Source organism: Phlebotomus papatasi, chromosome 1 (assembly GCF_024763615.1).
Source record: "Phlebotomus papatasi isolate M1 chromosome 1, Ppap_2.1, whole genome shotgun sequence".
In the NCBI taxonomy this organism is placed as follows: domain Eukaryota; kingdom Metazoa; phylum Arthropoda; class Insecta; order Diptera; family Psychodidae; genus Phlebotomus; species Phlebotomus papatasi.
Window position 1 is genome coordinate 46,753,509 of NC_077222.1, and position 13,596 is coordinate 46,767,104.

At 30.9% G+C, this 13,596-nt stretch overlaps 2 protein-coding genes across 12 annotated transcripts; one reads left to right on the forward strand and one right to left on the reverse strand.

Moving 5' to 3' along the window:
- The first annotated feature begins 5 nt into the window (after nt 1-5).
- Nucleotides 6-8,274, forward strand: LOC129799456 (synaptic vesicle glycoprotein 2C-like). Of its 11 annotated transcripts, XM_055843334.1 has the most exons (11): nt 42-283; nt 2,862-2,946; nt 3,009-3,049; nt 4,839-5,035; nt 5,100-5,481; nt 6,204-6,767; nt 6,837-6,962; nt 7,036-7,175; nt 7,257-7,416; nt 7,483-7,610; nt 7,682-8,274. In XM_055843334.1, exons 3-11 carry the CDS (start codon nt 3,012-3,014, stop codon nt 7,735-7,737), a joined length of 1,791 nt encoding a protein of 596 aa, XP_055699309.1. In that variant the 5' UTR covers nt 42-283; nt 2,862-2,946; nt 3,009-3,011; the 3' UTR covers nt 7,738-8,274. The 11 variants fall into 11 exon arrangements, with proteins under 11 accessions (XP_055699320.1, XP_055699309.1, XP_055699317.1 ...); XM_055843342.1 differs by lacking the exon at nt 3,009-3,049; XM_055843344.1 differs by lacking the exons at nt 2,862-2,946; nt 3,009-3,049 and adding an exon at nt 4,587-4,615 and having other exon boundaries at nt 201-216.
- Nucleotides 8,275-8,282: 8 nt separating this feature from the next.
- LOC129799458 (homeobox protein ceh-31-like) lies at nt 8,283-12,900 on the reverse strand. Its single transcript, XM_055843346.1, has 3 exons — nt 12,467-12,900; nt 12,132-12,395; nt 8,283-8,742 (listed from the first exon to the last, which is right to left on the reverse strand). Exons 1-3 carry the CDS (start codon nt 12,789-12,791, stop codon nt 8,291-8,293), a joined length of 1,041 nt encoding a protein of 346 aa, XP_055699321.1. The 5' UTR covers nt 12,792-12,900; the 3' UTR covers nt 8,283-8,290.
- Nucleotides 12,901-13,596: the final 696 nt, after the last annotated feature.

The following is a 13,596-nucleotide window of genomic DNA, read 5'->3' on the forward strand; positions in this document are numbered from 1 at the left end:
TATAATCAAGTTTTTGAGGATCAGCCGCTGTGGTGGTAAGGAACAGTTAGGTTGCTAAAGTATGACTGACAATTTCAATAATAATTCCACATCGTGCCTTTGTAGTGTAAGACTTTTAAGATTAATTTCACGAATGAAATTCTCCTATAAGTATCTTTAGGAAATAGCTAAAGGACTGTTTGTTAATTAGAAGTAATAAGAAGTATTAAGAAAAGTGTAAGTAAAAACATTGTGAGGATATTGCCTTGTTTAGAAGAATGACTCTTCATAGAATCAAGTGAAAGTGAGTGTACATTCAAAGTAGTGGAAAATTTATCCCAATAAGTATTTCAAACCATTAAAGAAATTTATATATGTATATATAAACATTCTAGGTATTCACAAAGGATATTTTTGTATCTATCGCTTGTGCTATCGATGCACATACTTGATTTTTATGTTCTTATGTTGACAAGTCCGTGACCACGAGCAACATTCGTAATCCTTATATATATATATATATATATATTGTTTGAGCTTGTCGTACGACATGTCATTATTATTGCGGGGGAGATTCATCAGTCGACAGCATTTTATTCTCCATCCAATTAAAGAGAAGCTTGACTACAATATACACCACGTTTAAGTCCCTTTCCTCATTTCCTGAAAAATAAGCAGTTTTTTGCGTTATGAGTTCCCACAAGAAAGTATAATGACAGAAGGAATAAGATGCTTTGGACTAATATTGTGAATTAATCGTTTACTTTACTTTTTTTTTTGGAGAAACCAATTAATCATTCATGATACCTGTTGATTCTTTAGAAAACTCAGTGAGTTCTCATGCTTTTCTTCTCTCTTACCGTAAGGATAATAATTTTATAACCGATTAATTGCCCTGAAAAAAAAAATTAGATAAGCACATATATTCTGTCAGTAGAAGAGGTTGAAAGTTTGGAGTGGTATATCTCAGCTCCTGATGAATATAATTGGATGAGTGAACTATTGTTGAAAAGCTTGGTTCATTAGCTTTTAGAATCTGGTATACTTAATCTGCTATAGATAAACTATGGTCATCCAGAACCATTTATGTCGAAGAAGACACATTTTGCAACATTTTTTTTTGGCCATCTACTACTGGGACCAGGATTGACCCACTTTTATCGCACAAGGACTGTTAGAGGAACTCAAAAGGTACAATTTGTGGAAGAAACTTTTTTTTTTGGACATCTTACTTTTTTTTATTCATCGACTTTTGCAAGAATTTTAACATTTTACACGCATAGAAAAAAATGACAGAAATCCTTCTATCTTATTTTCTGGACAAACTAATGATGATATCGACTTGGAATGTTCTAAGTACTCCCCCATAAGTTGATCCAAGGAATCCAAATATCACATCAATTTCATCCCCACGTCTATCCTTCCCCTCCAGAAACCACTCTTTTAGGATTTCTGTAAGTTTTTTCCTTGCGTTTAACACTTCAATGGTTCTGGATGACCATGGTTTATCCATAGTAGATTAAGTATACCAGATTCTAAAAGCTAATGAACCAAGCTTTCCAACAATAGTTCACTCATCCAAATATGTTCATCAGGAGCTGAGATATACCGCTCCAAACTTTCAACCTCTTCTACTGACAGAATATATGTGCTCATCTAATATATTATATATTTAGTGGTTTGTGAGACATGTAATTTAAATTTCACAATAATGTTATAAATTTTTTTCCAATTTCTTTTTAATGCTCAAAATTCAACAAAAAACACTAATCCTTTATGAAAGATACATATTGAAATTATATAACTTCTTTTAGGTTCCGTATCCCCTTTAAGTTACAGCTGAAATATTCTAGCAAAGTTTTCGAATTCCACCCTGTGAACTTTACGGCACTTAATTTTAGAGAACTTGCGATTGACAACCCATCTCTGGCGTAAGGAAAAATAATGTATTTCTAGAAATTCCTCTTCGGAAAGGATTCAGCTTATCTATGAGATGTGGTGTTGGTGCAGTATTGTTTCAGTTATTATTTCATATTGTATTATTTAACGCTCCTCTATAATGATCATAATTTCTTCGAATTTTAGAATTCCGAATTTTCCGGAGTAAATGTTCCTTCGCTTATCTGTTAATCTGTATGCCTGTTCAAGAACTAGAAGTCAAACGGTAAGAGCTATTGACTTTGACCATTTCGAGATTCTTTCTTTTATAAAACAGCATTGGGAAAAATGTTAATTTTCATATTTCCTACTCTCTCCTAAGTCACTTAAAAAGCTCTGTTTGCTTAAAACATACTTCTATATCTCCTTTTCCAAAGTCAAATTAAAAAAAAATGTTTAGACCTAGTTTGTTAGATGTTTTCTAACAGTTTCAAGTCTAAATTATATCTAATATGCATTTGACAATCAAACATCATAGTCAGAAATTCATTTGAAGGGTTTTAAAGTTTTTTTTTTTTTTGGAAATGCTGCCAATGAATTAATTTACCCCTTGATTGTTTAAAGTCGGTAAGCGTTCGAAAATAAATTCAAAGGAAAAATGGGTTGTTTTATTCAAATTGAATGGATGAGAAAAGGAAATATATTACAATTAATTAATTTATTAATAATAATACACGATTTAAGAAATTAAGCATTATTAGGGGACACTAGGGCACCTTTTAAAATAAGGGTGCCTTTGGAATTTGATTTTTTATCCTATTTTTAAATGGAATTGAACTTTGCAATATTATTAAAGTCTTCAAAAAATAATTGTCAAGCTAAGTTATATAATGATAATCTCAATTGCTTTTGAAAATAGGAGAAAAAACCCAATTTCAGGGTATCCCATTTCAAAGGTGCCCCACTTTCCCCTATAGTATTGTATTATTTTTTTTCATCACGAGGTAACGCCCACCCAATATGCGTCCATCGACGTCTTGGCGTTTATGATCAATTTCCAGAACAAAGTGATGGAAAACTCCTTCGCAGGTTAGATATAAACCATATTAAACATACATATACCTATAAGATATAATAGTTGCTTTTAATAGGAGATGTCAACAAGAGACAGAGGCGAAACAGATACAGCCTGGTTAGTTTAGTTTTTCAGCAATGTCTCGTGTTATATTTTACTATTATTTATTCTTTATCATTCTTACAACAAATTGATGAATTGAATTTCACAAACACAGACTTATATTATTGGCAACACCACAAACTAGGAACTACCATAAAATTGGCACACATTTGCAGTCTCACACAGGCATCCATCGAAAGCAAAAGGAATGCCCGGATATTGGCGCTTTGAGTCAAAGTATTTCAGCACGTGTCTCATCACTCTCAGTTTTTGAGAACATCTGATAAATCACACTTTTTTTCGCAAGATACTTCGAAATTAATATTGCATTTGGTTGAACTAATATAATTGTTGGTCAGTTAAAATTACTATGTAGTGCATTGCATACAAGTGCGACATGCCCCGGCAATTCTTTGCCAAGATCAAGATCACGTTAAAATATTATTTAGGTATTTAGATCAAGGTGGTACAAAGAGTATAATTACCATCAGAGAGTAATTTCAGCACTTATTCCGTACACTTTCTTCTATTTATTCCCAGACGACACTACGATGGTCATTGATGCGACAATGAACTTTCTGGGTTCCATATAGAACGTGTCCGTGTTTAGGAGAGAGAGAAGAGTTTAATGTTCGAAAATTTTAAAGGTTCAAACTTCAGACTAAATACACATGAACTCCACTGCAGTCAACAGTCTTTATCATAATGATTAACCCAATGCTAGATTCAGTGGCAAATAGCAAATTAGTAAATGAAGATTGGTCATGAGCAGTGCCATATTTTCTTCTTTTTTAATTAAATTACTCACACTATAATAGATCATTGAAATCTGGTTTGTAGGGAAAAAGTTAGTGGGGAGGCTGAATGTCTTTAACACCTCAAATTTATATATCACATAGAAGATTATAATTCGTATACTAATAAAAGAATGCGCTTTTCTTAGACATGTGTACTGTCGCATTATATTCAATATCGATGTCCCTGTGGTAGGAACAATCCTATAGTTCTACTGAGATATTCTAATTTTAATTTTATTTATTCTCTTATGTATGGTTTAGTTAGATAATGTCATTTGTTCAATAAAGACATACTCTCATAGTGCTCTTAAGCTTTTAAAAAAAGACTCTTAAGTATACTTTTGAGGAAGAGAAAATTTTTGGTTTACGGTTGTTAATACATAATAATTCATAAGGAAAGGCATGTGGTGCTAAATTTAAAAATTTCCGTTGCAATAGATATTATCGTATGGAAAAAAGAAGTGTGGTGAAGAAGGAAAAAGTCATATCACCTTGAACAAGAGAAACACACGAAAATTTATTGATTTGTCTCCCCGAAATCTAAATAATGTATTAATGCATTGAATATGGATATTTGGGCAGTGTTTTCGGAGATATGAAATTCAGTGTACATTAGTTGATTTTGTGTGAGATGACCAAGAACAAGGAATATTGTGAGCTAGTTGGAAAATTCCTAGTTACTGTGGTGGTAGTGAAAGGGGCAGAAGATCAACACTTTTGGGATTGAGCCACTAATTTAAATCTTTTTTAAGCAGCTCAACGTCATTGTTTTTTTGGCGAAAGAGTATGTATGGGTTTATTTACATTTCTACGGGTCAATTAAAATCTGTAAATATTCCTTCTTTGGTGATGAGTGATTTTTTTTAACTAATCAGTTGTTGAGAATTTTATGAAAATTGTTTTAAAGCATAAAAGAATATTTATGAAAAACAAAAATATTTCTTTAAATAGAAAATTTATTTTAATTAGTGGTAAAATATAGTATTTTAGACATTTAAAAATTTTAGCATCATCTCTGACGTAAGGAAGAAAGGCACTATACTGGATCCACTATTAATACGCCGTGATACTTTTGAATTGGACTCAATAAATCTAGTTGATGTCCAAGAATCTGATACTTCGGACATTGATTGCCTTGCATTTCTTGATCACGACGAAGAAGAGGAAGAAGTAGTAACAATTGCCCAACCACGCTATAAAATGGGTATAACATCTTCAAAATATACAGACCTTATGCTTTTTTATCACTGCCATTATTATTTTCTTAGGGCTCGATTTTATGGACAGCACTGCTGCTGACTACGAAAATGCCCTTTTGAATACAGGATTTGGAAAATTTCACTATCTACTCTTGACAGTCTGTGGACTAATCTACATGAACACAGCAATAGGCATCACAATCTTGTCTTTTGTGCTGCCGTCTGCCACGTGTGATTTTCAGATGACATCGGAGGACAAAGGTTGGCTCACGGCGTCACCAATGCTGGGCATGGTGATCGGTTCCTATTTTTGGGGGTGTTTAGCTGATACCAAAGGTAGGAAAATTGTCCTTATTGCATCCCTTCTGCTGGATGGAGTTTGTGGTTTGACGTCGTCTGTGGCACAATACTTTTGGCTCTTCATGTTTTGCCGATTCTTCAACGGATTCGGGTAAGCCTGGTTTCTTTAAAAAAAATATCCTTAATTAGGTTTCGTTACTTATACTCTGGTGCATAAATAATACGTATTTAATTATACACATTTGTAATTACATGTGTAAATGTTTTTTTTTTTTTAAATATTTGGGTGTCTTCTGAAGGTCTCTAACTTTAACCGTTTGGCCTTTCGATCCATTTAGATGATTTATTTAGATACTTAACAAAGTAAAGTAACTTTATTTTTAAAATTATTTCATATAAGAAAAAATCTACCAAAATCCAGACTCTTTTTATAGTATGCGAGAATTTGTATAGTAAAATATAAAATCTTTGGTCATTTGGACAATTATTTTAAATTAATTACGTATATTATTTTCTTAAGAAGACATCTATTTTAGCGCTTTATCATATATTTACTATATTTCTATTTATTTTAACTTACTAAAATTTTGATATTATTTAAAACCTTTATTTTGAGTGAAGAATGCCTTAATATGAATTATTTCTTTTTAAATATAATGTTGAAGTAAGTGGTTTGTCTGACTTAGAGAGTTCCTTGAAAATAGTTTGAAAAGGTAAAGAAAGAATTCAATATTTTCAATTGAGTTAGTAATTTAATGCTATTTATATTTCACGGAATTCTTTACGTTTACCGTGTATCACAAGTTTCTTTTACATACTCCCTGCGTTCAAAACTTTCATTAAATATTTAATAGGTGTTTTGTATATCTTCAGAATTACAGGAGCAATGGGAATCTGTTTTCCGTATTTGGGTGAATTTCAACCAACAAAGTACCGAGAAAAGATTCTGTGTTGGATGGAGATGTTCTGGACTGTTGGTATAATAATTCTACCAGGAATTGCATGGATGATAATTCCGTTGAATATAAAAATCGACCGAAACGCCTTCTTATTTAATAGTTGGAATTTATTCGTGGCAATATGTGCACTTCCAAGTCTTCTTCTTGGTTTCTGGTTGTGCTTCTTTCCAGAAAGCCCAAAATTTCTTATTGAATGTGGCGAAACGGATTTAGCATTGGAAGTCCTTAAAGATATTTATGTGGCAAACACTGGAAATGATCGCAATGATTATCCTGTAAAGACACTCAAGGAGAAAGAAAAGAGCAGTGGGATAAGTCAAAAGACCAACAAATCTATCCGAGAATTGAGTATGAGAAAACCAAAAGAATTTAAATTACTCTGGACAGAAATATGGGAGCAGACAAAAGCTTTATGTAAACCTCCTCATCTTAAACATACAGCTTTGACGTGTATTATTCAATTTGGAATCACATCCAGGTACAATGTGATATCATATTTGTTAAATTGTTTTATTAGGGATTGACATTATTTCTGTTGATATTTTAGTTACTATACTCTTATGATTTGGTTTCCCGAGTTATTCTACCGATTTGAGGAGTATGAACAAGCACATCCTGATCAATCAGCCTCTGTTTGTGATGTTTCGTCCATTGTTCTAGGAAATGTTAATGGGTATTTATGAAAAAATGGTAGTCATATGTATAATATGGTATAATTGGTAAAATTTAAATTTTTGTTACTGCAGAACTTTTGTTGATGACTTCTGTGGATCTCCTATAGAAGATAGCGTCTATATTCACACAATCGTAATTGGTTTAGCATGTATTCCAACTAGTTTATGGCTACCACTTTGCGTTCACAAACTTGGGGCTCGTTTCTTTTTAGGTAAATAGTGACTGTCCATGCATTTAATATCCAATAATCACCTGTTTTGTTGTCTTTTTTACGCTCAATTTATCTAAATAGTTTTCAGCCTCGTTGTGGCCGGAGCTGTGACTATTGGTCTCTATTTTGTAATTGATTCAACCCAGAATCTCATCTTATCTTGCATATTTGAAGCATTGACTTCACTCGGGATAAGTTTGGTCTACACCGTTATGGTAGATTTGTTTCCTACAAATTTGAGGTAAATTTAGAATAACTGTTGATAAGTAATTTCCATAAAATAAATATTTTATATTATTTTATTCAGAGTTATGGCTGCTGCCTTATCGTTAACATTTGGTCGAGGTGGTGCTTTGTTGGGAAATCTACTTTTTGGTTTCCTGATTGATCTGAATTGCGTTGTTCCAATTGTTCTTTTTTCATCAATGCTTTTTGGTATGTTTTATATGCTTAATGTTTTTTTTTCATAATTGAAATCTAAAATATTTATATTTTTTTCGGTGCAGTTAGTGGTCTTCTCTGCTATTTATTGCCAAATACAGGATCTCAGGCCTTAGAATAAAAAGCAATAGTGAGTGTATGTTTCAAAAATTAAAAAAAAGAGAAAAAATATCAAGAACAAAAGAATGTCTTGTAATTGGACGTATGACAAAATATAGACATATCTCGAGCTTTATATAATTTTGTATTAGAGTAAAAATTAAAATCCTTACAGTTGAAAACTTTTATAATCCGGTATAGAGTATACATATATTACAATTTTACAATAAGTACTACTTCCTGTATTAAAACTCCATTTGCTATACGACTATATTTATAAAAGTGTTACTATATACATATAAGTTGTCATTAATAGAAACCGAATTTATAATACTTTGGAGAACTAATAAAGACTCTGGATATCGGTAATTTTAAGAAATTTTGTAGTAACAATAGAAATATTCTCTTCATTGCCTTAATCATTAGGTATTACTCATAAATGATTAATCACTTACTTGTATACTTTTGAATGACGAGATATTGATAATATTGCTTATTCTAAGGTATAATTAATACTTAGTATTGCAAAAATTAGAATATATTTAAATATACATAAAAATGCTATATTTCTGTTATTACACAGCACTAATTGTCTTACTTATAACATCTAATGGTGATACAACTAAGTCCTCTATTCCTTCGTTTTTGGTATCTATGGATGCTGGAACAGCTGAACTCAATACAAAATGATTGTTGTAGTATGGAGCAAATATAGGATATTGGGAAGATGCATTGAAACCAGAACCAGTTAAATAATGTCCGGTATATAATCCTTGTCTTTGAGCAATTTTTAGACGTGACGTGAGCTGTTTTTTCCATTTTGTCCTCCTGTTCTGAAACCATGTTTTTATCTGCACTTCTGTGAGGTTCAAACATTTGGATAATTCCATTCTCTTGCTGACACTTAGATATTTATCCTGTTTGAATTCATTTTCCAATCTCTCTAATTGTTTGGCACTGTAAGCTTGTCGCGGTTTTCGATCGACACCTGGCTTCCGAGATCGTTTTCCGGACGTCTTTGGACTACCTAATTTAATAAAAAATAAATAAATTAATTTTCAGCATTAAGGTTGAAGACATAATTTAATTTAGATACACAATGTTTTGTTTATCTAAATAGCAATACGTTAAAGCTCAGCTGCTTTTAGAAATATGCAAAAATAGCGTTTTCGGTGTAGCACCACCTTCCCCTGTTATTGAATAAATTATGGTATGATAAGGAATAGTAAACGAAAGCATATTGATATTTTTAACATTAGTATTTCAAATAATCAGATTATTATATGTGTTGCTCATAGCAAGAATAGGTTATTATTTTAATAGGAAAATGCAAATACACTTTTGATTTATAAGCCGGACAAGTAGACTCGTTCGTGGTCCTTAAAGATTTAACCCAAACACATCAATCGTATAATACACCTACATCATACTGAAATTACGCAATTTTGAATAATTTATTTCTGCATCGATTGATGTCCGAATTGCTGTTAGAAAGCATTTTAAGATTTCCAATAACATAGGAAATATTACCAGATTGAAGTAGAAATACATTTGTTGATTTTTTTTAACTCTACGCGAAAAATCCTACAAGGTTTTTACACAAAGTTGCGTATGGAAAATTTGACATCTCGTTGATTTGATAATTTTCTTCAATATCTTTTCTGATTTAACTTTTGGGAAACTTTTTTTTTATAAATAAATGGTGCTTGTGATGGTAAAGAATATAAATTTAGTGATTATTAAGATGTGTGTTTGAAAGCATCTTCCCTTCACCCCCAATGATAGATTTTTTTCTTTTCACAATTAAATCGTCTAATACTCTGTTAGAAGCTAATTCCAAAATATGAACATGCTCTCTTCAGTATTTGTAGAACATTGAATGTCTTAATGGAATAATCGGCAAAAATTCTTCTCCAAGTAAGTTGTCCTTTAGATACTTTTCTTATTGGTAAAAAACTGATTTATAGAAAATATTTAATTTCATATTATATTTATATAGCAGAGAGAAAACATGTGTTAATCAAATATTTTGTGTTGTGTGATATTTTTCAGACCACTTTTTAAATATTTACATTTTTTTTTGTTACAATTTATGAAGCAATATTAAATACCATTCAGGATGACACTCATCAAATATTTGTACTAAATTATTGCAGTACAACTCAATTAGCACCATTTCAGAAAAATCTTTTCCATTTCTGCTCCTTCTCAGATGGTTTATTTAGAATCTGAGAATTGTCAATTCACAATCAACAATAATGTGTAGTTTTCTTTACTTTATACATGTTTACTGTACAAGTAATTACAGAAAAATGATAAAATATTCAAGAAATTTTTCCGTAAATTTTAAAATTCACTATTCAAATTTATAATTACATATTGATTAAACAGTATTTTTCTGTATTTTTTCTTTTTGGTTTTTGTGAACTCTCGTTTTATATTTTGATTCATACACTAATTTGGATCTAATATGGAATATAAGTACACAAAATTTAATAAACTCATGAAAGAACAAGTATATTTTAATTTTTTGACAAAATCATTTAAATAAATTAATCACAAGTTTGAATTATTTAACTTATAGGGTATATTGGCTAGATGCAGAAAAATATATCTCTAATACTTTTCAAATTTTGTCATAAATTTGTTTATTTAAGAAATCTCGTTGGTTTTGCATTTGCAATATATATATATATATATATATATATATATATATATATATATATATATATATATATATATATATCCGCCCCTTCCTTTCCCCACCCCCCTCCCCCCATAACTATGTTTTTGGATATGTTTTAGAGGTTACTTAGACGGGCATTTCGTCAAATATACGAAAATAGTAGGTGAGATTGTTAAAAATCTCACCTAATGCCGTTGGATAATTTCTAATAGCGGTTTTTCATGATCAAAAGTTTGAAGAGCTCTAGAGGGCAGATTTCTCAACCGAAGGGGTTAATGTTTGGATTCGTTGGAAAGGTCTTGGAATTTCTAATAAAACTGAACCAATTCCATTCGTTTGAATCCGGAATGAACTGACACATAATAAATAATTTTTATTCAAAATTCTATTATATTACTTCTAAGCTTATTTGGACGATGTTTTGACTGATTTCTAAATAGGTTAAAATCGGTTGTGAACCGGCAAACTTAAGAAGAACTAGTACAGTGAGAAAATTCTGCGGCATCCTTGAACATGTGAACACTACTCTTTTCCTTATGAATTGAAACAATAAAAATATTTAATAATATCGGTAAATGATGCGAAAGTACTTTTGAAGTATAGCATTTAAATTACTAGTACGAGCAATTCGTAAAGCCTGGGACGCTTTGTTACTTTTTTTGACTTCAAATGAATATACCGCAAGTGCGGGTGACTTTGACTACCCCCTCCTGTACCTAAGCATTTCTTTACTTCTAGAGCTTAAGGATGGGCTTTACCGATCAGATCTACCATGTCTGATCGGTAAATTAAAGAAAAGCTTACGAATAGGACGCGGTCAAAATCACCCGCATCTACGGTACTTTGAGTTATCATAACTACAGCAAAATTAATTTTTTTACAGGGTTTCCGAAAATCAGATCCCAACGGTTAAAATTTCAAGATTCTTAAAAGAGAATTTAAGAAAATATTGTTCAACTGCTATATATTTTTATGCTTAAAATTTTAAATTATATATTTTATATACTCATATAATATATATAAATTTGTTTATTTATTATCTGAGAAAAATTGAAACACGTTTTTTGCAAGGCATCGAAACCCACTTAACACCTTAATTGTTGATTATGAGGAGAATGTAAGGAAAATTTAAGAGATTATTTATTTAAAAATTAGTTATCTTTCATGAGTAAAAATCCAATACTTCAAAATTTTAGCACAGATATTCTTCACCTAAATTCGATGTTAGGAATATGGAAAAAAATGATTTAGGGCTATTTTCAGAATCTTATTTTCTTAGGACCATATATTCTTTACAGGACATATATCAAATTTTATCAAAATTTATTGATAGTGAGTGTTTGCAAAGTATTTTGATTCTAATAAAAAATTTTAATCCATATGTTCTTATTAAAATTCAACATACGACGTGAAGAGTGGCAAACTACTTTAGTCTCACATTGTTTTTATACTACGTCGGTTTTTTTGCATATTCTAAAAACCAAGTCTATTTTGGAAAATGACTTGAAATATGTTTTTTATGAATCAGAAGAAAATAATGGTCCTGGAAATAATAGTAAAATCGTAAATTTTTTAAAAAGAAAATTGAAAGAATCCAAAGTCATTTGGATACTCATGAGCTCGCGAAAAAAAACAATAAAATATGCAATATGTCACTTTAAACTAGTGATATATTACTTTTTATTGAATAGTCAACTTAAGAATATATCTAGTTTATTGAAATATTTTACCTTGCAATCCTAAAAGATAATTATTTTGAATAGACGTATTTTTCGAATGTAAACCAATCCAATTTGAATAGATGAAATTCGATGAATGTGATGATTCGTTCTGTGTATTTAGAGAAACTCCTGTAGGATGATACATTATGTGATTGGGGAAGTGAGACTGAATTCCGGATTTTTCAATAAGACGAGACGCCTGAGTTCCCAGTAAATCCAAAATACTTGACGAATAAGATGTAGGTGAGATTTCAGGCGAATTGATTGTTTTCACTATAAGTATCAAATATCTTATGCTTAAACGAATTCATTATCAGAAGTACTTGGCAAGATTTCACACTTACTGTTGTCATCTTTAACCGACGGCTGTACTTCTGTTGATTCATTTATCTGAGACCGATTATCATTATCACATTCAAAATTATCCCGATTTCCTTCAAGTCCCAATATGTTATCAATAGTAAATGAGTTTTTCTTTTCATTTATACCCATATCTGTAAATTTATTTCCACTCATAATTTGTGACGCATAGTGAGTCTTTTTTTCTATTGATCTTTGGTGTAATGCACATGGATGAACTTGTGGAAAATTGTTTAAAGTTTTAGATGCAAAATTATCACATGATTCACTTGAATCACAACTGTTTACTGGACTTCGACACAGACTCATTGTACCTATAGAAATTTATATTAATTCACTGGTTACAAAGTATTCTTCGTTTGCATTATCTAACCACACACTAAGATAGAGTGCGTGTGCTATCGAGTCACTTGAAATAATCTTTCTGAGATGGTGAATCTTTGAACACCTGGAAATCTCTCCGAGAGGCGAGAAATATAATCAAAGTTCCGCCCATTTTTCACACCTCCCCCAGAATATTTCATCTTTTTCCAACTGTGCTCTTTTGCTCAACATGAGATCATCGCGAATGTACATCACATGTCTCCTTCTAGCATATTCAGCCATCCCAATGATGCGAAATATAAAGTGTAGACATTTATAATTGCCTTCCAAATTGAATAAATATTTTTTTCATATAGTTCTTATAGAGAATCTCCGGGTTTTGCATGAATTTTGAAATTTGATCTTCCCTTGGTTGATTAAAAGATTCAATAATTATGTTTTTTTTTCAGCCCATTAATTTAAATTTTTAGAATCACACTTTATTAATAAAATAATGTGGTTTGCATAAACATCTAATATAGGAAACCAAGCTTCCTCACAAGCAAAATTTCTAAGCATTTTTTTTATATAATACAGCGATAGGGTTATCAGTTCAGTCATGCTCCGTAATAAGATAAAGCTCACTGGATATAATTTTTAAACACTTGTAATGCCAGAAAAAATCGTGGTAACGTAAACAGGATTTTAAATCGTCACATTTGCATTATGGAATGATTATCTTACCTTTTGACTAATTGTATATATAAAATGAGATATTCTGCAATGATATTTGAAATTAACTGCGACTTAT

Coding starts and splice junctions, on each gene's coding strand:
- LOC129799456 (XM_055843334.1), top strand. CDS start 3,012: ATGTCAACAAGAGACAGAGGCGAAACAGATACAGCCTG. Junction 5,482..6,203: donor CGATTCTTCAACGGATTCGG/GTAAGCCTGGTT, acceptor GTATATCTTCAG/AATTACAGGAGCAATGGGAA. Junction 7,417..7,482: donor TTGTTTCCTACAAATTTGAG/GTAAATTTAGAA, acceptor TATTTTATTCAG/AGTTATGGCTGCTGCCTTAT.
- LOC129799458 (XM_055843346.1), bottom strand. CDS start 12,791: ATGAGTCTGTGTCGAAGTCCAGTAAACAGTTGTGATTCAAGTGAATCA. Junction 12,396..12,466: donor GTCGGTTAAAGATGACAACA/GTAAGTGTGAAA, acceptor TGATACTTATAG/TGAAAACAATCAATTCGCCT. Junction 8,743..12,131: donor TTATCTTTTAGGATTGCAAG/GTAAAATATTTC, acceptor TTATTAAATTAG/GTAGTCCAAAGACGTCCGGA.